At 40.6% G+C, this 27,559-nt stretch overlaps 1 protein-coding gene across 3 annotated transcripts; it reads left to right on the top strand.

The window, feature by feature from the left end:
- The first annotated feature begins 67 nt into the window (after positions 1 to 67).
- Positions 68 to 26,809, top strand: LOC105875685 (uncharacterized). Of its 3 annotated transcripts, XM_075998922.1 has the most exons (6): positions 68 to 4,197; positions 8,915 to 9,005; positions 17,470 to 17,596; positions 18,081 to 18,209; positions 21,005 to 23,092; positions 26,045 to 26,809. In XM_075998922.1, the coding sequence occupies exons 2-6, from the start codon at positions 8,934 to 8,936 to the stop codon at positions 26,143 to 26,145; spliced, it is 2,517 nt and encodes an 838-aa protein (XP_075855037.1). In that variant the 5' UTR covers positions 68 to 4,197; positions 8,915 to 8,933; the 3' UTR covers positions 26,146 to 26,809. The 3 variants fall into 3 exon arrangements, with proteins under 3 accessions (XP_075855037.1, XP_075855036.1, XP_012628338.1); XM_075998921.1 differs by having other exon boundaries at positions 68 to 4,319; positions 21,005 to 26,809; XM_012772884.3 differs by having other exon boundaries at positions 21,005 to 26,809.
- Positions 26,810 to 27,559: the final 750 nt, after the last annotated feature.

Consider the following 27,559-nt stretch of genomic DNA (forward strand, 5'->3'; position numbering starts at 1 on the left):
CTTTACCTTAATCACAGAGTAAGAATCACTGTTATTAATGTTTTATGTCTAATAACTGCTAAAATCTTATTTCTGCAATAAGTATTGATGATATTCTTACTTCAGCAAAGAGGAAACCTAGGACATTAGCAGGTTAAAGAGGCACCCAAATGTGGGCAACATAGTGAGACCTCGTCTCTACAAAAAATAAAAACACTAGCCTGTAGTCCTAGGTAATTGGGAGGCTGAGGCAGGATCACTTGAGCCCAAGAGTCGGAGGCTACAGTCAGCTCTGATCATGCTGCTGCACTACAGCCTGGGCAACAGAGTGACACTCTGTCTCTTAAAAACAAGACTCACCTAGTCACGTCCCAGTGACTGAGTCAGGATTTGAATTCATGTCTGGCTGCAAAGACCAGTCTGAATTGTGATATCAAAATAACAGTGCTAGTAATTTATGTCCTTCAACTACTCAACATCTATACTTATTTGGTTAGTATCTGTTGCATTTTTAAGGGGGTTATCTTTATATATTATTGTGATTCTGATTACTTTGTATTATGTATACACTATAATTTTTAAATTTTTTTTAGACATGGTCTCACGCTGTTACCCAGACCGAAGTGCAGTGGCCTGATCATAGCTCACTGCCACCTTAAATGCCTAAGCTCAAGTGATCGTTTCACCTCAGCCTCCCAGGTGGCTGGGACTACAGGTGCATACCACCTTGCCTGCCCCTTGTACTTTTATTTTATAGGTCAGTAGTTTCTATGAATTATGCTTAAACTAGTTGGAGAAACACTCATTACCACATAATCATGTAGGAAAGACTATCCAATCTTTCAGGAGAGGTATCCAGTCCTTGACCTATTTGTGATTCTTAAATATCAGCTCATTGAAGTGCAAGGAATAATTTACCAGTAGTGTCAATGAGAGTGTATATTTCCTGAACTGACTGTTTTGAAAACCTGTGTTCCCACTGTCAATTCTTAGAAGCAATTGCAGGCTCCTAATATGCACCAGCAAACACACCTTGGAGCATTTGGTGGCAGTTCTTCCTTTTCCATCATCTCCAAAGGCAACCAGGGCTTCAAAGGAGAAAGCAAAAAATGCTGAGGTCTCACACTTGGGTAGTGATGTTGGAAGTCTTTACATGTGACTCTTTGCTCTCTGTATAGCTGCTTCAATAACAAGTGTCTTCATATTTTTGTCCATTTTTTAATTTGATTAATTTGGTTTTTGTAAAGTCATTCTAGAATTCTGTATATATTACACATATCAGTTTTTTCCCCAGTTGTATGGGAGACAAATATTTTGTATGTGTTGTTTTTTCTTTTACCATCTTAACAAATAATTTCACAGACCAGAGTTTTAAATTTGGTAAAATCCAGTTTATAGATTTTCTTTTCTATAATGACTCATACTTGTGGTGCCATGTCTACTTTTTTTTTTTTCAGACAGTGTGTTACTCTGTGGCCTGGGCTAGAGTGCAGGGGCATCAGCACAGCTCACTGCAGACTGAAGCTCCTGGGGGCAGGTGATCCTCCTGCATCATCAGGCTCCCTAGTAGCTGGGACTACAGGTGCACACAACCATGCCCACCTAATTTTTCTACTTTTTCAGAGACTGGGTCTTGCCCTTGCTCAGGCTGCAGTGGAACTCCTGAACTCAAGCAATTGTCCTGCCTCAGCCTCTTAGGGTTCTAGGATTACAGGCATGAGCCACACCTGCCCCATAGCACTTTATTAAGTCTCTTATTTACATAGGAGAAAGCTATATTCCCATTCTTTGTCTTATTAAGGATTCCTTAATTGTTTGTCCCGAATGATCAATAAGAACAATGCTGGGGTTTTGTGTTTGTTTTTTGAGCCAGTGTCTTGCTCTGTCACCCTGGCTGGAGTGCAGTGCCATCATCATAGCTCACTGCATCCTCCACCTCCTGTGCTCAAGCAATCTTCCTGCCTCAGCGTCCGGAATAGCTGCGACTACAGGCTCACACTACCACACCAGGTAATTTTTGTATTTTTTTGTAGAGGCCAGGTCTTGTTCTAGCCTAGGCTGGTCTCAAACTCCTGGCTTCTGGGAATCCTTCCACCTTTTGCTTCCAAAGTGCTGAGTTTATAGGCGTGAGCTGCCACACCCAGCCAGTGCTGCTTAACTTAATGAGACCTTAGTTAAGTTTTATTCCTCCCAGGCCCCCAAACTTTGGACTGTCCCAGGTCATTGGAAATCAGAACAAGCTCTCCTCCTGGACAACCCCTCCCCCAAATAGGCTGATCTTAGGCTAAAATATTCCCAGAGTACCTGTAGGTCCCAGGGCCTCATCCATTGCCCCACACCTGGTGCCTTCTAGACTTGTTTACACTTTCATATAAAAGGAAAGCTCTTTTCTTTGTGACTCTAAGACAGGTGCAGAGTCTGTGGTTGACACATCCTCCCTATTGCAATAATCCTTTTAAATAAAATCTCTCCTATGTCTAAATTTATTTTTTGACAATAATGAATATTTTATTGTTTCATCTGTGTTAGGATATGTACATTCTGTCTTTTGTCCCATTAGACTTCAGAAAATGTTAAACTTTGAAAAGACAAATATAACAAAAATTGCTCATTCTCTTTTTTATGGTATAGGCTATATAATATATACTCAATAGATGAACGTAGTTCCTAGTTGGAAAAAAATTTCTTAAATCCTTAGTAATTTGTGTCTCTCTTATAATGTTATTACAGGGACCATATCTCAAAATTTTTCTGTGGCTGAAAAAATATCCCTGTTTTTTCTGAAGAATAAGAATGTCCATGTTGCTTCTTTGAAATTTTCAGAAGCAGCAAAATTCCACATATGCAAAATGGATTCAAGACTTTGAGCTATCCTGAGCTTCTTGTCTACTGTTTTGATAACCGAAAGCTCCACAATCAACAAGTTTGTTTGGGTTCACTGAAGTCTAGGTTAGAAGTTCCTTCCTGGCATCATAGTTACTGAATAATATTCAATAGTACAGAAAGATCCCAAATCCTGGCCTCAACAGTGCAACTTTAAAAACATGCAGAAATATCTTATATTCATCTGTGTGCCATGCCAGGACATTCTGCTCATTTCACGCCAATAAAATGTTAAATATGCTAAGTTTCCATGTGAGCATAATCATATTTAAATTTATTGGCATTTCATGAATGAAACTTCACACAAATAATGATGTTAGAGAAAAACATACTTCTCAGTACATATTAACTCACAGATGCTGCCATAAAATTATTGCTGGTAGAGATCAAGATACATAAAATGTAATAATCAAGTTTTCTTTTGTTCAGGGTTCTTATGAAGGAGAATAGCCTACCTGCTACATACTCTTCGGACTATTCTAAAATTATTCTCTAGGGGAAAATAAATGCAAATGCCCATGTTCTCCATACATAACAGAATATTCAGAAAGATAAAGACCTAAAATACATTACCATTTTAAAATAAAGTAGGTTTTCAGAATGCACATAAAGTCAATTTGAAATTACAGTATGTTTAGAAATTACTGACATAACAATATTGTGATGTCAACAAAGTCTATCTCTAAAATATTTCAGATTAACTTATCTTCAGTGGAATAACATAACAAGTATACCAAGTGTAAGGGACAACTAACTAATATCAATTTTAAAAAGCTATTGCTTTTTTAAAAGCAACAATTGGTGACCTAACTTAATACTGGATTTAGGTTTCCATTCTTTTCACCTCAGGTGTTGTCCCTATGAAAGTGTCTGGAACTGACCACAGTGTTGACTGCCTCTGCAGTAAATGGGGAATAGATATGGAAAAGATTTCCATTGTGTTCTGTTGGGCATCAGCATGAAATTGCACCTTGTGTCCACCCAGAGGTTTGCATTTCACATTCTAGATTGTATTCCCTTCAGGCTCAATTCTGGGGTTTTTAATTAAATTGCTAACATGAATTTGAATGGAGGGAACTTTCCTGGATGCAATCATAACCCACGCGGATCCCGCCAGGGGGATCCCAGCTCTCAGTGCCCTGAGCTGCTTCCACCTGTGTTGGGTCCCCTAACCCCTTTAAAGCCTTGCAACAGCTAGTGCTGAGAGCGAGGCGGAGGGAAGCTCAGGCCCCGCCCACACCCTCGCCGGCCCCGCCCAGGCCTGGGTCTCCTGCGCGCGCAGCATTCTGTGGACCCGGAAGCGGATCGCGTGGAGGGAGTGTGGCGTGGCTGCGCGTGAGTTTCCTTTTATCTGCGTTAAGTTTGAACCTCGGCTTCTCAGACTTCCCGCGCTTCCATACCTGGGATCTGGGGTGTCTTACAGACCTTAAATCCTCACAGCATTCCCTTCTCCCCAAGTAAGTCAGGCGTCGCCCCGGGTGCGGGGTCGCCTCGGTTGGAGAAAATCACTGAGAGGCTTTTCCTGTCCCCAGTCTTTCTGCCTTCAGGCCGCGAGACGCCTCCTTTGGCGCCGTTTTCCTGCTTGAAACAGGTTCCTACCTCTCCTCCCGCCTGAGCCATGTAAAGTCCTCACCCTCAGGTGGATTCAGGCCCTTCCGGTCCCCAAGCCTCGCCCTCCTGGGCCCCTGCGGGGCGGCGCCGCAGCCCAGTCCTGGGGAGCCCTGTCCTCTCCCTGGTCCGGGGATTCTGCAGACCCCCCTCACCCCCCCCTTCCTCCTTTGGCCGGGCCCTTCTGCTCCCCAGGACTCTTAGCAGTCACCCCTTCCTGCGATTCCGCGTTAGGGGAGGTGACCATGGTCCCTTCTGGAGACAGCCAGTGTCGTTGGTCCCAAATGACGCCCACTGGGAAATGCCGCCCTTCTTGGAGTCGGACATCTCACCGCGTTCCCCTCCCTTTGACTGTGGGCACAGGGGATCAGGAGAGACAGACTGGGAGGAAACAGAAAAACTGAGAATGCGCAAAAAAGAATGGAAAATAGAGGATGGGTGAAGGATTTACAAAGAGACAGTAGGACTGAAAGAAGGATCTGGGAAAGTAGCAGGGGGAGAAAAGCGACAGGAGAAATGCAGAGAAGGGCTTCATCTCGCGAGAGATGAATTTCAGCAAAATAAGGACAGGGGCAGGCACCTCAGACAGAGAGTGGGGGGAGACAGCAGCATGGTGCTGGGACAGTAAGAGGGGCCACCTGGTGACCAGGAGAGCAGAGGGGGAACCAAGGAGGGAGGAAGTGTAGGGACCTGGGGGTGGCAGAGCCTGGGACTGAGGGATTGTGCAGGGAAGAGGCAGTTTACCAGGGAGAGCAGAGGGGGAACAGAGACAGGGAAGAAAGAGACAGAAATACATGGAGAGTGGGGACATGAAAAGACTGGGGAAAAAGAAACAAGAGGTGAAGCAAGTTTCCAGAGTGGAGGACAGGCAGAAGAGAAGGAATAGAGAGAGGAAGAAGAGGAGAAAGAGCAGAAGAGGAGAGGGTCTGAAACTCAGGGGGAAAACACAGAAAGAAAAAAAAGAGCTAGAGGAAGAAGGTGAGATTGAGAGAGAGGGCACGAATGAGGGAGGGATGCACACAGTAATGAGAAAAGTGGGGGGACACTGGGAGCAGTCAAGTGGTAAGATGATTGAATATGATGATTAAGTTGTGACCTGTTGATTTCACTCTATATAATTAATTTTTGTTTGAATTGTTCAGATGAGAATGAGAATTGTCAAATTCCTGTTTATAAGGTTGGTGCATCTGATATTTATGACATCAGAGGTTCGCTTCCACTTGTAATCCGTATTCAGGCAGAGGAAAGTGACTTAACTTATTCAGTTGTGGGTAATCTCTTCCCTTTTCCTGTTATGGGATAGGGTATGGGAAGTGAAGCAGGCAGGAAGTGATGGAGTCCATTACTGCAGGATGCCTTTTAAAAGAGAAATTTTTTTGATAGAGGTAGGGTCTTGCTATGTTGCCCAGGCTGTTCTTGACTTCCTGGCCTCATGCAATTCTTTCCTGTTAGCCTCTGAAAGTGCTGGGATTACAGGCATAACCCCATATGTTGCCTTTCAAAAGGAACGTTGAAAATGGTTTTGTGCTTATTTTATAACGGATTTCCTTTCTTTTCTAGTTCTTTTTTATTTCATTAGCTATTTTTTTGAAGCTTGACATGATTTTTAGTTTATTCAATTTGTATTTTTTCTATATATAATTATTTCTGAAGTAGGGTTTGTAGTATATTTTCATATTTTTTTCTTTGACCCCGGAATTTGTTTGTATTCTTTAAAAAGAATTTCAAAATTGTTTCTCTTTAAAATAAGTTGTATCCAGTTCATTTATTTATTTATTTATTCTTTCTATTCTTTCCATGATGACATTTTATTTTTTTAAAGACTTAGGATCTGATTCTGTTGCTCAGGGTGGAAAGTGACATAATCATAGCTCACTGCAGCCTCCAACTACTGCACTTGCATTATGTTGCTGTCTCCTAGCCTGTATAGTCTCTGAGATTACAGATGTTAGCCCCCACACCTGGCTGGTCTTTAGTATATACTAGAAACATTCTTTGGGACCTAATATATAATTTTAGATTGTTTCATTATATACTTCTTAAAGATACCAATGACCCATTTTTCACCTTAACATCAAAACTTAGTTGAAGTAGCTAGTCTGGTATTCAATTTTCTTTCCTCATGTCATCTGTTAAAAATAGTGAGATGTTAGCTCCTAAAACATTCACCCAGATTGACCTATCTCAATTTGCTTTCCTGCTCGCCTCTGCTTACATTTCCCTGTTTGGGTATTCCACACTTTTTCTCTTTATCCCCTCAGCAGCCCAACTCCTCTTTTCTCTTTATTCTACAAGAGCTTTTCTTGTCCTGCTTTGAGCCCCTAGAGGCAAGAAAAGAGATCTGCTGCTGACCCAGCCCCCTGCCTCCAGGCCTGTGGTCTGTGCTCAGTGGTGACTGGGAATGGTCTGTCCTTGCTCCTGGCTCTTGCTGGCCCTGCGATTGTGCCCCGCTTCCAGCCACACTAGCAGTCTCATGAGGGTGTGGCCTCCTTCCTCCACGGTGTCATCAATATTTACTTGAAGGGAATTATTTTCATCAAAGTTCCCATATGCTGGTAATTTCCATTAAGACACACACACACACACACACACACACACACACACACACACACACGGAGTGAAGCTTTTTTCCCCTCCATCATTAAAATACAAATTGTCCATGAAATATGTATTTACTTTAGTAAATACCCTTCTTCTATGTTCCAGTTAAAAGCTAAAAACTTGCTTGTATTCTATCTTCAATTCTTGCCTTCAGTTCCCTCGACTCCATCCAATCAAGCTTCCACATCCACTATTCCACTGATAGTTTCCTTTTCAGAGTCACCAGTGGTCTCCCAATTTCTGAACCACTATTGAATTTTCTGTCTTTTTATTTTTCTGTTGTCCACAACAGATCGCACAGCTGGTCTCTGTCTCTCTTTTTTTTCCCTTTGCCTTAAGGATGTGCCACGAACCGTCAGAAGTCTATTTGATTTAATTTTCTTGTCACCTCCCTGATCAGGTTACACTTTCCTCTTCTGGTGTGTCCTGAACTCACCGTTCTCTGAATGTGCGCGTGACCCACAGCCTAGTCCTTGAGCCTCTTCTCATCTCAGTCCACACGCACTGCCTTTCCTAGTCGTCTCTTCTCGTGGTTTAAGCCCCACTGACATGTCAGCATTTCCCTTGCACACCTCTGCCCCGAACTGCAGACTCCTGCGTCCAGCTGTGTCCTCCACTCTCTGCTGGGCTAACAGGCATCTCCCCCTTCGCATGTCCAAAGGGACCTTCTGAACTCCCCCAAACGTGTTCCCCTTTCGTCCCCACATATCAGGTGAGAGTGACCCTGTATTCCTGGGGCTTGTCTGAACTCATCAGCTTGTATTTTAAATATTTAACATAATTACATCATTTGTAGGTGTTGTAGTGTGTAATATAAAGAAAAAATCATATGTTCATTGGACATGGGTGAGGGTATCCGTAGTTTCCAAACTTCTCTTGAGGTGTGGGAGAGAAACGTGTGCAGACCTGGCCCTCCCTGCTCTGCTCCCCCAGGCCACTCTGGGCTCATCTCCTGCTTGTGTCGTCCTCGCTCTGCTCCAGCCTCTCAGGCCTCTTCCCTTTTTCTGGAGCCAAGGTGGCTCCTGCCTCAGGGCTTCCACGTGCAGTCTGTCTGCCTAGAACTCTCTGCCCTCCCTCCTGGAGGTGGAAACATCCTTCCTTGCCCAGGTCATTGTCCTGGTAGCCCCTTCTCAGTGGAGGCTTCTCCGACTTCCCCCAGTTTAAGATTCCAGCCACACCCTCACCCCCTCCACTGGTCCATATTGCCTGTTCTGCGTGTTCTTTTTGTTCCTTTGCCGTTCACTGTCTGCATACTGGTGGCACCAAGTCCCCAAGGGGACAAGAGCAGAGGGAGGTGTGCTGGGCTTGTTCCCCAAGCTCACGCCTGGCTGCACGTTAGGGTGCTAAGGCTTTGCAGATACATCCCTGTGCCCCCTTTGCAGAGACTCCCGCTCCCATAGTCAAGTTGGGACCCTCCTTCAGTATCTTTACAGTGCCCCGCATGGCTCCAGTGCGTATCCAGCGTCGAGTGTCAAGGCTCAGTTTCTTTTATTTCTATGGGCAGAGACCAGTCTGGGATCCATGCAGGGGTGAGGGGGCTGTGCTCTGCATCAGGTTTGGTCAGGGCCACACCTGCGCCCTGGAGGGGAGCCCAGCCCAGCCCAGCTCCCCCCTGCTGCAGCGTGAGTGTGGGCTTCCACAAGGGGGGCGAGTTCTGCTCAAAGGGGTCAAAAACTCACTTGTTGGGCTTCCTGTGGGAGGTTTTTATCCTTGCATCCCTCCTGGTGCAGTGGGTCGCAGAGGACCCTCTCTCTGCAGGGTGAGGTCTTTCTTTGTGTGTGGTGTAGCACAGGAAGTAGGCATGTGGCTTGCAAGCTTTAATCCTCCTATTTTTCACATTCAGGATTGACTGTTAAAGACTCATGTTGGGTGAGGAAGAAGCCTGGAAGCGGGGCAGGAGGAAAGGAAAGGAGTCAGGAATGGCTCTGACTCAGGTAAGGTGATGTTCTCAGTGGGTGGCTCTGTGTCTCCCTCCTTTCTGACATGCCGGGCACTGCAGTTGCTGATCTTCTGTGACTCTGAAGCGTCCTGCCTGTTGTGTTTGCTCACACTCACCCGTGCCTTCCCTCAGTCCCTGTCACCTCCACTCAGATTCCATCTCACTGTGACCCAGTGTCAGCACCCTGTGGAGAGGCTCCATTGGACACGGTCCTGGGAAGGGCTTCTCACCCAGGCAGGGGTTGGAGACGGGTGTGGCCCTGTGGCGTCAGTGCTGTTGGGCAGCAGGGCCTGTTCAGGGGCCACGGCTGGATGCACTGTCAGCTCTCTGTAGACTGGGATTAGAGAAGCTGCCCTTGAGTCATGGGTAATGCGCACAAACACCTGCTGAATGCTCTAAAAAGAGAATAATCAGGAGAAATTATTTCTGATTCATTTATATTACATTTGTAGATAAATCAGTGAGTCACTGACTCAAACTCTTAGTGACAGAGTGGAATGGAAAGTTAGACACAGACACCAATGATGGAGGATTCTTTCATTCCATCATCTGTTTTTACTATAACATAGATGTCAAATAGCAAGAGCTTCATTAAACTATTCTCAGACAATCCATACCACAGATACCGTGGTGTTCCTGCAGGGACTCTTGTGCGACAGGCGTTTTAGCTAAGAGTGGTTATATTTTGCTCAGACCGAGGGACAGAACTTCTTTGCCGTTAGAGAAGATGGAACTTTATTTTTGTTTTCCCATTTATTATTAAATATTCTATTTTATTTGAAACATTCCACAACATATGTTTATTTTATAATAAACGTCCAAAGAAACTTGCCTAGCTTAGGTGCTAAGGCATAGAGCACCGCCCGTCCTGTCTAGCCTTCCACCCTCCTCACGTGCTAGTGGGGAATCAGTGTTGTCAGTTTTGTGGAGAGAGCACAAGTCCTGTGGAAACGTCTGCTTCATTGTGAGATTAAAAAGTAAAGTTCTAGGCCGGGCGCACTTGCTCATACCTGCAATACTAGCACTCAGGGATGCTGAGGCTGACAGATCTCTCAAGGTAAGGATTTCAAAACCAGCCTGAGCAAGAGCAAGACCACATCTCCACTAAAAAAAAAATAGAAAGAAATTAATTGGCCAACTACAAATATATAGAAAAAATTAGCTAGGCATGATGGCACATGCCTGTAGTCCCAGCTACTCCTGAGGCTGAGGCAGAAGGATCATTTGAGCTCAGGAGTTTGAGGTTGCTGTGAGCTAGGTTGATGCCATGACACTCTTGCTCTGACAACAGAGTGAGACTCTGACTCAAAAAAAAAAAAAAAAAAGAAGTAACGTTTTTCAGTGAATGCTTTGTTATGACATTTTAACCTGTAAGCTTCACAAATATAAATGTTTTTTGTTAGCAAACATTGACAGATAGCTTGCTCTAGAATTCTACATTTTTGTTGAGCATTCTGCTAGTGAAGACAGGTGGATGTTTTAACTTTCCCTGTGTTACAAAGAATTCCACAGTGGCTGCCTCTTAACAAGTCAACTTCACTGTAGATATCAGAAGATTCCTGCCGATTGGGCATTTAAAAGAGTGATTCCTTCCTCTAGGATGGTACATTTCCTAACCCTTTCCCACCAACAACACAAGAGATTTCCCCTTCAATAAACAGAACTTGCTACTGTGTTTTATTTACATTTTTAAAATTTGGGCAAAATGACAATCCCTTTTTTCTCTACATTTTCTGATTCCTCATGAGTCTGATGAGCTTTCATTACTTTGTGGATATGTATACATAAGATGGATTTTGTATGTTGCCCCATTTGTTTTCTTGTATATAAAGAGTTATTCTGTAGTCTGTGGTTTAACTCTTTATGTATATGACTTGTGGTCTTTCTGTAACTTCTAGATTTTTTAGTGTGAAACAAAATCCATTCTCTGATTCAAGCCCCATCTTTTGTTGTGTGTGTGTTTTATCTTGCTTTGGAAGACCTCATTTGGTGCATTGATACAAAATGGTATGATTCATTTAGAGCTAGTAGTTTAATATTTTGTTTGTATGTCTTATTAATTTTGATTTTTGGATATACATTATAGGTACTTTAATTGATTTAAACTTTCATATAATATATATCATACATTTTTTCTATGTAGTTTGCCTAAGGAGTCTATTTTTTTATTTTTGTTCAGGATTACATTGGTTCTGCTTTGAGAGAACACAGACCTGCCATTTTATTCTTTTAGTTGCATCTTTTGAAGGACAGAAGTTTTCCAGTTGGAGATAGTCCCATTTGTCTATTTTTGCTGTTCTGCCTATGCTTTTGGTGTTACACCCAAGAAATCATTGCCACATGTTCTGAAATTTCCTTCTGTTCCTAGTCCGTCTTTCACTGTGTCAATGTCGTATATTACATTGACTGACTTTCTTCTCCCGAACCACCCTTTCATTCCTAGTGTGTATCACACTTGCTCATGACCTATAACTCTTAATGTGCTGTACAATTTGATTTCCTAGTATTTTTCTGAAAACTTTTTGTTTTTAGAGACATAGTTTGTTTTGTCACCCAGGCTGGAGTAGAGTGGCACGTTCATTGCTTACCGTAACCTTGAATTCCTGCTCTAGCAAACTGTGGTCTGGGTCTCCGCCTAGTGTCCTACCCCTGCTCCTATGGTATTTGATTAAGCTGATGGTCTTTATTTTCAATGGCTCCCTGGCCCATAGTGTTACTCCTGCCTCATCCTCTTAAGTATCAAGGCCTACAGGTATACACGGCCACACCCAGCTAATTTTTAAAATTTTTTGTTGAGATAGGGTCTAGCTGTGTTTCCCAGGCTATTCTCAAATTCCTGAGCTCAAGAGATCCTTCCTCCTCAGCCTCCCAAAGTGCTGGGAGTACAGGCATGAACCACTACACTCAGCCTGTTGAGGAGTTTTTTATCAGTATTCATCAGGGACATTGTATAGTTTTGTTTTCTTGTAATATGTTTGCCTGGGTTGTATCATTGTTGTGGTGTCATAGAATGAATTTTTTTTGTGTTCTCTTTCTTCTGTTATTTGGATATGAGAAGGATTGGTGTTAATTTTTCATTAAAAGTTTTATAGAATTATGCAGTGATTTTGAATTTTGCATGTGGTTCTAGACTCTTAGATGAGAGATTTTGATTACTCTCCTTACTATTTATAAGTGTGTGTAGATTTTTTATTTCTTTTTGACTCAGTAGGTTGTGTGTATTTCTACAGATGGATCAATTTCTTCTAGCTTATGTAATTTGTTGGCATATGCTTGACTTTACTTGTCTTTTACACTCATTCTACTGTGACATGCAGGTGATGCGTGTGGTGGTGTTCCCTAATTTCCTTAGTCTGTCTTCATTTTCCTTCATTCTGTTTTTTCTTTTGCTCCTTTTTCTGTTTACCATTCATTTCTTCTACCTGGTCAAATCAGCTTTTGAGACCCACTAGTGTGTTTTTCAATTCAGTTGTTATTGTATTTTTCAGCTCAAGAATTTTCTTCTGTTTTATAGTTCTAGTTCTGTTGATAATCTCATTTTGTTCATATTATACATTGTTTTTTCCGATGTGGTGAAGTCCATATGTGCTCTCTTAATTCGTTGAATATCCTTGTGACTCTTACTTTGAATTCTTTACATGCTAATTCAAAAAGTCTTCATTTCTTAGTGTCAGTTTGTTGTGATCTAATTTACTACTATGTATATGTCATTATCTTCTGTTGGGATTTCAGCATTTCACAAATCAGGCACTTATTTCTGGGTTTTGTCTCCCTTGATTCAGGAAGGACATTCGTCATGTAGCCTGACTAGAGATTCTGGAGAACTGTCATTTTGAGGATGTGTTCTCTCTAGGTTTTCGGTTATAATCTAACTGAAAGGATTTTGCCATGGAGCCCTTTTCTACTCAGAAGCTCTCCTGTTGTCTGCCTGGTAGTCTGCAGCCTCCCTGGTGCTCTAGCAAACTGTGGTCTGGGTCTCCGCCTGGGGTCCTACCCCTGCTCCTGCGGTATTTGATTAAGCTGATGGTTTTTATTTTCAGTGGCTCCCTGGCCCAATGTGTTTTCACCCAAAATAGAAACTTGTCTCTCCAGTAGTCCCCTGAAAATCAGAATGTTGGATGGATGTTCCCATACTTTCTCTCCCACACACACAAGAAACCAGGAGTTAGGAGTTTCTTCAAATTGTCACATCATGGCAGGGTAGTGCCTCAGGCAAGGTGTCTCAATCGTTCCCATTAGGCATCCATTAGGGGTTCCAGCCTCTTAAGTGATTCCTCAACTTCTCACACAGGCAATTGCTCTGTGTGTTGTCATCTGTGTGTGTTTCTGTGTCTGGGGTTTGCTGTTCCTCTATCTCACTGATACCACCACATGAATACAATTTTATAATTTCCTTACATTAGCCTGGAAATATCTTTTAATTAGGTGCCATGATATATTTGCTAGGGTAAATGTCATGTACCATGTGTCTGTTTAATGAGAGCTACTAAGGAAAGAATATGATTTTCAGTATGTTGGTATTGATTTTATACTTAAATAGTATCCTTTTTGTAGGTTGCAGTCATGTCATGTGTTAATTTTAACAAATCTAGCTCTTTACTCTCTTCCCTGCTCACTTTTTTTCCCACTATTTTCCTCGTTATTGGTCCCTGCTCAGATATTCTGGGCAGTGGTGTTTGGCTGGAGTCCTGGCCAGCCCACTTTTCTCCATCATAATTAAAGGAGATGCATCCAGTGCTTACTGGTGATCATGATATTTGGTGAAGTATCTGTGCTTAACATTAGGGTTTTTCCCCCCATATTTATTTTTTGGCCTAATTTTTATCTATCTAATAATTATTTCAGGTACATAGTGTTGTGATGCATTTTTTGTACATTTACATCTACTTTTTTTTTTTTTTAAAACAAGGTCTCGAACTCCACTTGCTCAAGTGGCTCTAGGTCATGATCCTTAAATTTGGCTCAGAATAAATGTCTTTAAAATTAAAAAAAAAAAAAGAAAGACAAGGTCTCACTTTGTCACCAGGGCTAGGGTACAGAGGCATGAGCAGAGCTCACTGTAGCCTCCCAATTCTCGGCTTAAGTAATCCTTGTGCCTTATCCTCCCAAGTAGGTGGGACTGCAGGTGCGCACAACCACAGCTGGCTAATTTTTAGTTTTCTGGTAGAGGCAGGTTCTCACTATGTAGCTCAGTCTGGGCTTGACCTCCTGGCCTTAAGCCGTCCTCCCACCTTGGCCTCCCAAAGCGCTGTAATTACAGATGTGAACTAGTGCACTGGCCTAACCTGAATTTGTTAAAATAATGTATGATACTGAAGATTTTCATTTCTCATCTTATGATTTTATTACAGGAATAATCTAATTTCATAAATTCCATTGTGCTGTTTGGTAATGCCTACATATCTAAATTTAACTGCATGAAATTTTACCTATGTTTTTGAATATAAGTATTTAATAAGCATTAGAATTATTTTCCTACTTTTTTTATGCTGTATGGTATTTATTTTTTTAACTATTATTTCAGAATATTACAGGTGTACCGGTGTTTTGGTTACATAGATTGCTTTTGTACAGCTTGAGTCAAAGTTACAAGTGTGTCCATCACTCAGAGAGTGTACATTGTATCCATTAGGTGTCATTTCACCCATCCCCTTCTCCTCCCTTTCACTTGCTTGATTTCCTTTGAATTTTACTTCCATATGTACACTTGGGGGCTGATTGGTTAGTTCCAATGTAACAGTGAGTACGTGTGGCGTTTGGTTTTTCATTCTTGTGCTGTTTCTCTTAGGGGAATGGTCTCCAATCCATCCAGGTTGTTACAAAGGGTATTAACTCCTCTTTTTTCATGGCTCAGTAGTACTCCATGATATGCATATACCACATTTTATTAATCTACTCATGAATTAACGTGCACTTGGGTTGATTCCACATCTTTGTGAATGTAAATTGTGCTAAAATAAACATCTGAGTGCAAGCGTCTTTTTTATCAAAGGACATTTTTTCCTTTGGGTAAATACCCAGTAGTGGAACTGATGGATCAAATGGTAAGTCTGTTTTTAGTTTGTTGACGTATCTTTATACTAATTTCCATAGAGGCTGGACTAGTTTGCAGTCCCACCAAGAGTGTGTAAGTGTTCCTTGCTCCTTGCATCCACACCAGCATGTATTGTTTTGGGACTTTTTGATAAAAGCCATTCTCACTGGAATTAGGTGGTATCTTACTGTGCTTTTGATGTGCATTTCCCTGGTAATTAGAGATACTGAGCATTTTTTCATATGTGTATTGGCCATTAATCTAGTGTCTATTTAAAAGCTGTGTGCATGTGTTTTGCCCTGTTTATAATGGGGTTATTTGATTTTTTTCTTGCTGCTTTGATTGAGGTCTCTGTAATTTCTAATGAGTAGCTCTTTATTAGATAGATAGCATGCAGATATTTTCTCCTATTCTTTAGAGTATTCACTCTATTGTTTGTTTCCTTCATGGTGCAAAAGCTTTTAATTTAATCAAGTCCCATTTATTAATTCTTATTGTGATTGCAGTTGGGGGTCGTCTTATAAATTCTTTGCCTAGGCCAATATCTAGAAGAGTTTTTCCAACATTTTCTTCTAGCATTCTTATAGTTTGATGTTTTAGGTTTAACTCTGTTGTCCATCAGAAATTGATTGATGTGAGTGGTAAGAAGTAAGGATCCTGTTTCAATCTTCTACACGTGGCTGTCCAATTTTCCCAGCACTAGTTATTGAATAGGAATTCTTTTCCCCAATGTGTTATTGTTTGCTTTGTCAAAGATAAGATGGCTACATGCGGAGAGTTTTATATGTGGGTTATCTGTTGTATTAAATTGGTCTGTGTGGAGAGTTTTATATCTGGGTTCTCTGTTCTATTATATTGGTCTATGTCCCTATATTGTGGCAATACCATGCTGTTTTGGTTACTATAGCCTTGTAGTATTACTTGAAGTCTGGTAAAGTGATACCTCCTGATTAGTTCCTTTTGCTTAAGGTTGGTTTGGCTACTGAAGCTCTTTTCCAGTTCCATATGAAGTGTAGAAGTATGTTTCCTAGATCTGCAAAAAAATGATCTTGGCATAGTTATATTGATGGAGATTGCATTGAATCTGTACATCACTTTGGGTAGTATGGGCATTTTAGCAATGTTGAATCTGCCAATCCATGGTATGGATTTTCCATTTGGAACATGGTATGTTTTTCCATTTGTTTCAATCCTCTGCAATTTCCTTTCTCGGTGATTCATAGTTCTTCTTGTAGAGATCTTTCACCTCCTTTGTTTGACATATTCCTTAGTATTTCATTTTCTTTGTTGCTATTGTGAAAGGTATTGAGTATTTTATTTGATTCCCAGCTTGATTGTTATTGCTGTATAGAGATACTACCGACTTGTGTACATTGATTTTGTAACCTGAGACTTTGGTGAATTTATTTATCAATTCCTAGAGTCTCTTGGCAGCACCTTTGGGGTTTTCTAGATATAAGATCATATTGTCAGCAAAGAACGATAGTTTGACCTTCTTTTTCTCCATGTGGAGACCCTTCAGTTCCTTCTCTTGCCTGATTGCTCTGGCTAGGACTTCCAGCACTATGTGGAATAAAAGTGGTTACAGTGGGCATCCTTGTCTTGTTCTAGTTCCGAAACACCACCTCACAGGTAGCTCCCAAATTGTGCCTCTGTATTCCACCACAAGTCCTCAAGGATGGAGGCATGGGCCTCACTCTCCGTGAAGACCTCAGCCTGAAGTTCACACCCACCGTAGAGAAGCAGCTGTTGATGAGCTTGGGTTGTTTGAGGAAACTTGTTGATATAATTGTCACAGGAATTGCCTAAAATAGTATTAAAATGATGGGAGTGTACTCAGCTTTGAGCCTAGGAGAAAACACCACTGTGTGCATCCATTTTGAAAAGGTTAAGAAATGACATTGAAAGTTCCCTGTTAAAACAGGGAATTACTATTATCTCATCAATATACTGCTTTGAGAACAAAGGTTTTCAACATAGTAGGCACACTAGGATACAGGGAAAATGATATCACCCAAGAGTTTCTTATTTATTTCTCTTGAGAAATAATATTGTTTCTGTAGTCAACATCCTTATCTAAGTTATGATCAAAATTTATGAGTGTAAGAGTTATTATCACAATTGATGAGTGTAAGAAATACACTAAATTTACAGTAAACATCTCCAGCCCAAAGCTATGTAAGGGCCTCTGGGCACCACTTATCTCATTAATATAAAAGAAGATATCATCACTCGAGAGATTTCCACTGAGTTGTATGTCAGGAGGGAGTAGATGACCACAAATTTCAATATTTCACAGTATCAGAATGTGAATCTGTCAGCCCATTCACTTCAATCAAATCTATTCTTAAAATTATCACCTCATGTTATATAAACATTAGAACTCTCCTAATAGCCACTTGGTAAAATGTGTTTTTCATTTTAGGGACAGTTGACATTCAGGGATGTGGCCATAGAATTCTCTCCAGAGGAGTGGAAGTGCCTGGACCCTGCTCAGAGGGCTTTATACAAGGCCGTGATGTTGGAGAACTACAGGAACCTGGTCTCCCTGGGTGAGGATAACTTTCTTTTAGAAGTCAGGATGTCCTCTTGTGTATCTTTGCATTTTCTCTTGTGAGTCTCTTGTTAGCCCCTGCATTGCTTGACTGAGATCGAAGCCCTGTTGATTCAGAAATGAAAAGCTTTATAATGTGGTGTCTGGATTTTAACTGCCCCCTTTCTTCAGATGTTCTCCCCTTTGATGATATATCATTAGATGGTTCCAGAGCTTATGTGTGCATAAAACCTTGTGGCAGATATTTAAACTATCCAATTTCCCATTTTTTCACTCCTGTGCTTTGATCCATTGGTTCTTCAAAGACAGCTAAATGTCTACATGTTATAATATTCCCAAAGCATTCAAAGGGAGGCATTCAGAGGATGGATTTCTGATATATATTTATGTATCCATCTGCAATATCCTTTCTCCTTACTTAAACATAGGGCTTGGATTCTGGAAAGCCATGGTACCTTATATTCCTTTCTTTCTATAAGCAGGAATTTCTCATTTTGACCTGAGTATTATCTCCATGTTGGAGCAAGGAAAAGAGCCCTGGACTGTGGAGAGCCAAGTGAAAACAGCAAGAAAATCAGATAGATGGAAATGGATGAAAGGTGTGATCACAGGTAAGCGCTCAGATGAATAGAGAGAAAGCTGTTCATCAAATAGTGTTTGGGAAACTATGTAAATCTGACAGTTTTATGGGAAAACAAAAGTTTATGTTCTGTGAGCTCTGAAAGGAAATTTTTCTTTTCTTTCACTTCTCACTCTGTTCCTCAGATATGTAACACTTTATCCTTGTACCCTCCAGTGGTGCTTCAGCTGAAACAGAAATAAATGGAAAGTCTTTGTCATGGTGGACAACACCGTGTTATCTGACCTCGTGAACTCTTTTCTTTCAGAAGCATTGGTTTTCCCCTTGGTCTTTCTTCCTGTATTTGATTCCATCTAATGCTAACTTCTCAGTCCATACTGATCAGAGCTGTGGCCTTCATAGTCCTAATGACTGGACCTCTTCATGTTTCATCCCATTTCATGTGTTTGGAAGACCCAGTCAGGCGATGGGAAACATTGTCTGGTCTTCCTTCCTGGGTCTCCAGACACTTCCCGGAGTTTTCTCAAGCCCTTTCTCTCTGATGAGATTCCTCAGTCATTTTTGCCACACTTTACAGCTGTGTATGATAAGGGAGTGAGCTGGATCTTCTGAGATTGTGACTTAGCTGAAAAAAAAGTCCATAGAAACACCCATTCTTTGATCTTCAGTCCTACCTGGGCACAGATCATATTCTTTCTGTCTCTTTGGGTGGGCTCTATTGGCAGAACATTGAGTCCATTCTCAAGATGCCACATACTACTGAGTCATTGTAGGGAGCCTTGGCTCTGCCTGGTTTTGTACTCTCTTAGTTAATATGATTTACTTTCTGAAATTGGCTTTTAACATAAACGTTTCTGTAGACGCCGGGATGTGCCCTCATGTATCTTTGTACTTTCTCTTGTGAGTCTCCCGTTAACCCTTGTATTGCTTTACTGAGATTATAGCCTCAGGGTTGAGGTTGGTTGGGATAATCCACCTTTAGGTTATGGATAACGCCTGTGGAGTATCCCATAGAGTGTATTTATTACATAACAGAAAATTGATGAAGGAGAACACTTTCACTAATATGATTCAATATTAATCCTGCTAAATGTGAAGATGCTTTTTGAAGCCACTGAATAGAGCTGGCCCATGATCCTGAGATAGAAAGTATCAGCAGAGCCTGACTGATAATGTGTTTCCCCTAAAATAAGACCTACCCATAAAATAAGCCCTAGCAGGATTTCTAAGCATTTGCGCAATATAATCCTCACCCCGAAAATAAGACCTAGTTATGGGTGTGGCTATCCAGAGTATCTGCACAACCCATGCAATTCGTCATGGAGCAGTAAAGAAGATAAGCAGCCCTTCTCATCTCTCCCATGAGAGCTCTCATTTTCTCATCTCCCCATGAGAGCTCTATTGCATAGAAAAGGGCTCTCCTCAAAGTACCAATCCATGTAATATGAAAAGTATGAACAGTAGCTGGATACTTTCCAACAGGCCCTGTATAAAAATTAGCCACTAGAAGAAATCACAGGGAAAAACCTACGTGACATTGGTCTGAAAAATCATTTTTTTTAGATTTGACCCCAAAAGCTCAGGCAATAGAAGCAAATATAGACGAATAGGATTGCACCAAACAAAACTGTTTCTTCACAGCAAAGGAAACAATTAAGGGAAACTTTGCATTATGAGAAAGTATTTCCAAGCCGTACATCTCATGGGAAAGTAACATCCAAAATATATATGAAACTGAAACAATTCAATGGGATGGAAAGAAATAACCCACCAATTAAAAAATGGTCAAAGGACCTCAATAGACATTTATTCAAAGGTGACATGCATTTGAAGAATAGATATATTAAAAAGACTCAACACCAGTAATCTTTATGAAAATACAAATTTAAACCACAATGAGAAACCACTGCACACCTGTCATAATGGCTATTGCTGATAAGTGTTGGTGAAGATATGGAGAAAAGGAAACCCTTCTATACTGCTGGTGGGATTGTAAATTAGTATAAGCATTATGCAAAACTATATGCAGTTTAATCTCAAAACTAAAAACTAAAAATTTCAAAAACTAAAAATCACCAAAACTAAAAATAGTATTACTATATGATCCAACAGCAGGAGTATATGATAAGTTTTGGTGGTGATTGATAGAGTGATTACCTTATTCCATCATTCCACATTATGTAGGTATATCATGATATTATTTTGTTCCCTGCAGATATATACAATTATAATTTGATGATGTATAATAAAAATTTTAGGAACTCATATTCCAGTTCTTATACTCTCTACTAATTGTAAAGTGGATGTCCTTGCTTTTTTCTTAAGAGAAAATTGTTCCTATTTCCACAAAGTATATCCTTTTAGAAATGTGGTTGCTAATTCTTTGCTTGTTTTATAATGGATTACTAGGATGTTTTACTAATTACTTTTTCTTACAATTTACAGATAATAGGTTCTAAGTATGTATTATGCAATATAACTTCTTTTTGTTTCAATTGTGAGATAGCCATATGTTTTTTTGTCAATTGGTGTATACCTCAGGGTCACTCATTTCAGGGCTAATATAGGTTTGCCCATTGTGTTTTAGTTATAGGTGGTTTGAAACTAGACTTCCACAATATTAATTTGGATCACATGTAATCATGTTTTCTTTATTAAACAATACTATTCGTTTTGTGTTGCTAAAAATTAAATTTTATCTTTCTGAAGTTTCTAAGTATGTTTGATATCAGCATTACTTTTGCTGTGATGTTAAGTTTATCAATGTGAAATGTTTGTTTATGCGCTGTAATTAATTGGAAACTTACCGTTTTTTATACCTTGTAGATCTCTCTCCTGCATTTGTAATAAAAAATGTACCTCCAAAAGGGAAAACCAGTGCAGGAGAAGTATTCCAAACAGTGACATTGGAACGACCTGAAAGCCATGACATTGAAGACTTTTCCTTTACAGAAGTGCAGAAAAATATACATAACTTTGGGTATCAATGGGGAGATGATGAAGGAAGTTACAAAGCTGAGCTTATGACTCCTAAAGTGAATCTCAGTGGTAGAAGAGATCAACATGAAAGAAGGGATGCAGGAAACAAGCTTATTAAAAATCCATGTGGATTAATCGTTACATCACGTGTGGCTCAACCGCAGCTATTTCAAAGTGAAAGGAAAGTTGACGAATGTAATGAAATCAAGTCTACCAACCATGATTCCTCAGTTTCACCACTTCAACAAATCCCTTCTAATGTCAAAACCCACATGTCTAAAAACTGTGAGAATGATGTCATCTTTTCTTCATCACTGACTCAAGGACAAACAGTAAATGGTGTAAAACCTTACAAATGTACAGAAAGTGGCAAGGTGTTCACTGAAAATTTACATCTTGCTTGTCATAAGATAATTCATACTGTAGAGAAATCTTACAAGTGTAATGATTGTGGCAAGGTCTTTACTCGAAATGCATACCTTGCACGTCACAGGAGAACACATACTGGAGAAAAACCTTATAAATGTAATGAATGTGGCAAGGCTTTTGCTCGAAATGCAAACCTTGCACGTCATAAGAGAAGTCATACTGGAGAGAAACCTTACCAATGTAATGAGTGTGGCAAAGCCTTTAGTATACGTTCAAGACTAACTATCCATCAGGCAATCCATACTGGAGAGAAACCTTACAAATGTAATGAGTGTGGCAAAGTCTTTACTCAAAATGCATACCTTGCACGTCACAGGAGAACACATACTGGGGAAAAACCTTACAGTTGTAATGAGTGTGGCAAGGCCTTTGCTCGAACTTCACAGCTTGTCTGTCACAGGAGACGGCATACTGGAGAAAAACCGTACAAATGTTACGAATGTGGGAAGGTCTTCAAGCATAATGGTTCCCTTGCATACCATCGAAGAATTCATACTGGTGAGAAACCTTATAAGTGTTATGAGTGTGGCAAATCCTTTAGGGTTCGATCAATCCTAACTACCCATCAGATAATCCATACTGGAGTAGAACCTCACAAGTGTAATGAGTGTGGCAAGGTCTTCATTCGAAATGCAGACCTTCAGCGTCACAAGAGAAGGCATACTGGAGAAAAACCTTACAAATGTAATGAGTGTGGCAAGGCCTTCACTCAACATTCAGACCTTGCACATCATAGGAGAATTCATACTGGAGAGAGGCCTTACCAGTGTAATGAGTGCGGAAAAGCCTTTAGTGTACGTTCAAGACTGACTATCCATCAGGTAATCCATACTGGAGAGAAACGTTACAAATGCAGTGAGTGTGGCAAGGTCTTTACTCGACATGCACACCTTGCACGTCACAGGAGAAGGCATACTGGAGAAAAACCTTACAAATGTAATGAGTGTGGCAAGGCCTTCACTCAAAATTGGCACCGTGTTGTGCATCAAAGTATTCACAGTGGAGAGAAACCTTACAAGTGTTATGAGTGTGGCAAAGCCTTTAGTGTTCGTTCAATCCTAACTACCCATCAGATAATCCATACTGGAGAGAAACCTTACAAATGTAATGAGTGTGGCAAGATGTTCACTCAAAATGCACACCTTGCACGTCACAGGAGAAGGCATACTGGAGAAAAACCTTACAGATGTGATGAATGTGGCAAGGCCTTCACTCAGAATTGGCATCTTGTTAGGCATCAAAATACTCACAATAGAGAGAAACCTTACAAGTGTTATGAATGTGGCAAAGCCTTTAGTCTTCATTCAATCCTAACTACCCATCAGATGATCCATACTGGAGAGAAACCTTACAGTTGTAGTGAGTGTGGCAAGGCCTTTACCCAACATTCACAGCTTGTGTGTCACAGGAGAAGGCATACTGGAGAGAAACCTTATAAATGTTATGAATGTGGGAAGGTCTTCAGGCATAATGGCTCCCTTGCATACCATAGGAGAATTCATACTGGTGAGAAACCTTTTAAGTGTTATGAGTGTGGCAAAACCTTTAGTGTTCGTTCATTGCTAACTACCCATCAGATAATCCATACTGGAGAGAAACCTTACAAATGTAATCAGTGTGGCAAGGCCTTCACTCAAAATGGGCACCTTGTTAGTCATCAAAGTATTCACAATAGAGAGAAACCTTACAAGTGTTATGAGTGTGGCAAAGCCTTTAGTCTTCATTCAATCCTAACTACCCATCAAATGATCCATACTGGAGAGAAACCTTACAGATGTAATGAGTGTGGCAAGGCCTTCATTCAAAATTCACAGCTTACATCTCACATGAGAAGGCATACTGGAGAGAAACCTTACAAATGTAGTGAGTGTGGCAAGGCCTTCAGTCAGAAATCAACCCTTAAAACCCATCAGATAATCCATACTGGAGAGAAACCTTACAAATGTAATGATTGTGGCAAGGCCTTCAGACAGAAATCAGCCCTTAAAACCCATCAGATAATCCATACTGGAGAGAAACCTTACAAATGTAATCAGTGTGGCAAGGCCTTTACTCAAAATTCACAGCTTGTTAATCATCAAAGCATTCACAGTGGAGAGAAACCTTACAAGTGTAATGAGTGTGGGAAAGCCTTTAGACTGCGTTCATTCCTTAGTGTGCATCAGGCGGTACATACTGTTGGGAAGTAGAGTTAGGAGACATGGAAAGTTTCAGGAGTTTTGCAGGGCTTTCTTTAGTTTGAAGGAATCTTTGTGTATATTACTTCACAAACCAGAAACTGCTTAGCATTAAGGGGGGATCATTTCACCAATCAGGGGCTATTGCAAGGTGGTGATGATCTTTAGGCCTGGCAAGCGTGTGCCTGGAGCTTGTGCAAGGCAGAGCTCAGCATAGGGCCCAAGGTTAGATCTTATTGAGGGATGTCAGCCCTGCAGACACACTGCATCTGGTACTGTCATAAACTTGGAGGCTATTCCTGTTCACTCCTGACCATATGTCTTATTATAGAGAGAAATAGATTAAAATATGCAGGATCAATGTTCCTGTTTTATGTGTTAAGTAACAATTTTATCTTTAACTTGTATACTGAACCAAGTGTATTCTTAACTTACAGTTTAAAATGTTTACCTTGGAAAAATTTTGTAACCATTTAATGTTATAGATAGAATTAGGTAAGAGATTTCTTGAAACCTTTGGGGGACCTTGAAACCTAAGTGAATAATCTATACACAATTCTCTTACCGAGGACAAGTTCTTCCCGTACCAATTAATACTGATGTGGGCCTTCACTCAGTGCCTCCTGGCTCACAAGAATGCTGGAGGACCTCTGGGTTCCCCATCACTGTAAACTACACTTTGTCTCTGTTATTTCTAAAAGTCTTGTGATGATCTTGCCTGGGTTCCATTTGTTGGGAGAGTAGCTAACTACTGGCATCATACTAGAGAAAAACCTTACAAATGTAGTCAGTGTGGCAAGGTTTTCCCTTGAAATACACACCTTTGAAGTCATCAGTTCATCATGGAGAGAAAGCTTACAGATGTAATGACTGTGAGAAGTTTTTCAGTGAACAATCAAAGCTTGCAAGGCATCACAAAATTCATACTTGAAAGAAACCATTCAAATGAGTGTGGCAAAATCTTCACTCACAGTTCACTCCTTGCATGACATTAGAGAATTCATTCTCAATGGAATTCTTACAAATCCTCAATCGAGTAAGGCCAATTAGCCTTACTTGAAAGAAACCATATGAATGAGTGTGGCAAGATCTTCAGTCACAATTCACTCCTTGCATGACATTAGAGAATTCATTCTTAATGGAATCCTTACAAATACAGTCTATGGCAAACCCCTTGTGACTTCAAGCATTAACATTGGAGAGCCCATGCTAAAGAACAATCATATAATTGTACGTGGAAAGGGCTTTTTTTGTGCTTCACAACACACTGGGCATCAAAATACACATTTCTGATGAAAGCACACAGATGTAAAGTGTACGTTGAGGCTATTACCCAGGGCCATAAATGTAGGTGAGGATTTGTATGATGAATGCCTCAGTCTCTAATTTTCCATGATTAACATTTGATATTACACACTGTAAAATAATTCTAAGTCCAAATATATTAAAACTTATGGCATGATATATATCAAGGTGCCAGGACATTTGGAGATGGCCAGTTACCTTGAGGTTACAAAATATTTTATTCATATAATTGAGGATTCTTGAAAAGGCTAGTTTACTACTCATAACATTCAACATGAACTTTAAAATCTTACTATTATGCCTTTTCCACAAGCCTTCGTTGTGGTCTGTGGGAAACAATCCATTGTGTGGCAGGGCCTGCTTTAAAGGTGAAGATCACTTCTGTCCACATTCCTGTAAGAAGAAGGATGCTGTCTTTGAATATTAAATACCATCTGAATGGCATTTGGGAAGGGCAGAGAATAACATAAATGTATGCTGTCACTTATCTTGCTCATTCTGTTCAAAGTTCTTTTCTGACAGGAGGGCACTGTAGGTTGAGGGAGACAAAGCTCAATCAAGTGGCCATAATTTACAGCAGATCAAATTTGCTACTCGGGTGGCTAACATCCAACAAGTGGTCACCTTCCTGGGATACCAGGTTGTAAGCCTATAAAAGTAAATTGGACTCTATTGTGATTGGAATATCACTCAATTTTGTGTTACATCTCTCATATATAATCAGACTCGGTTTCCTTGGGAAAACATTAAGAAACATCTACTTAATCAAGGAAATCTGACTGAAGAGATTGGAATTTTATGTCAAGGAATATTAAGTGCCTTCCGTCACAAACTTGATCTAATCTCTGAGACTGACAGTATTAATGGTATTTCATCTGGAGGGGAGTCAGTTAACCCACTTTCTCATCTTAAGATCTATGGGAGTTGTGCTATAGTAACTTTTTGAATTATTTTAATCATTTGCTTGTACTTATAGTCTGGAAAAAACTCCGAAGAAGACAAGACTCCAGAGTCCAATGCCTTGCAGTGATGGCTATCCAACTTCATCAACTTCTGAAAAGAAAGGGGAGATGTTAGGAAATGGGGTTAAGAGACATGGAAAGTTTCAGGATTTTTGCAGGACTTTTGTCTTGAAGGAATCTGTGGTCATGTTCACAGAATAGAAGCTGCTTAGCAACAAGGGAGATATTCCAGCAATCGGGTGACTGCAAGCTGTTGCCAACCTCAAGACCTACAAGCCAGAGCCTGGAGTTTATGCAGGGCATAGCTTGGTATGAGGCCAAGGGCTAAGAAACTGTTAAAGGATGTCCACTCAGGAGACCTTTGCAGCAAAAAACAATTAGCCTCAAGGACAGTTCCTGTTTCACTCCTGACCACATGTCTCATTATGTAGAGAAATAGATTAGGGAAGTATACAGGCTCTGTGTTCTTGTTTTATGTGTTACTACTTAATTAATGACTAACTTGTATGCTCAACTAGGTCTATTTCTTAATTAGGGCTTAAAATGTTTCTCTTGAAAAAAGTTTGTAACCATTTGCTCTTGTAGATAGAATTAGTCAAGGGAGCTCTTGAAACGTTTGGGGAGCCCTAAACCCTAAATGAATGATCTGTACACATAAGTCTATAACCACTGACAACTAGTTGCTGTACCAATAAATGCTGATGCGGGACTTCACTGGGTGCCTCCTTTCTCATGGGATTGATGGAGGACCCTTGATTTCCCTATCACTTTAAAATACACTTTGTCTCTGTCTCTATTATTTCAAAATTTCTTGTGATGATCCTGCCTGGGACCCATTTTATTTGGAGAGTCTCGAACTCCCAGCACCCCTCCTATGATTAGAGCCACCCACAGCATCCTTATCCTGCTTAGCGCTTTTCTCTCTTTTTATACCCTCTCTGCATTGGTTGTTTTTTTTTTTCAGGGTATTATGGGGGTACAAATGTTAGGGTTACATATATTACCCTTGCCCCCCCTCCCTCCTTGAGTCCGAGCTTCAAGCGTGACCATCTCCCAGACAGTGCACATTTCACTCATTATGTATGTATATACCCATCCCCACCTCCCCGCTTCCACCTGCCCAGTATCCAATAAATGTTATTCCTATATGTCCACTTAGATGCTGATCAGTTAATACCAATTTGCTGATGAGTACATGGGGTGCTTTTTTCATTCTTGGGATCTTTCACTTAGAATGGGTTCCACCTCTTTCCAAGAAAATACAAGATGTGCTATATCATTATTGTTTCTTAGAGCTGAATAGTTTTCCTTAGTATAGATATGCCACATTTTATTAATACACTCATGTATTGATGGGCACTTGGGTTTTTTCCACAACTTTGCAATTGTGAATTGTGCTGCTATAAACATTCTAGTGCAGGTGTCTTTTTTGTAGAGTATCATTTGTTCTTTTGGGTAGATGCCCAGTAGTGGGATTCCTGGATCAAATGGTAGATCTACTTGTATCGCTTTAGGGTATATCCAAATTG

Source organism: Microcebus murinus, chromosome 32 (assembly GCF_040939455.1).
Source record: "Microcebus murinus isolate Inina chromosome 32, M.murinus_Inina_mat1.0, whole genome shotgun sequence".
Taxonomy (NCBI): Eukaryota; Metazoa; Chordata; class Mammalia; order Primates; family Cheirogaleidae; genus Microcebus; species Microcebus murinus.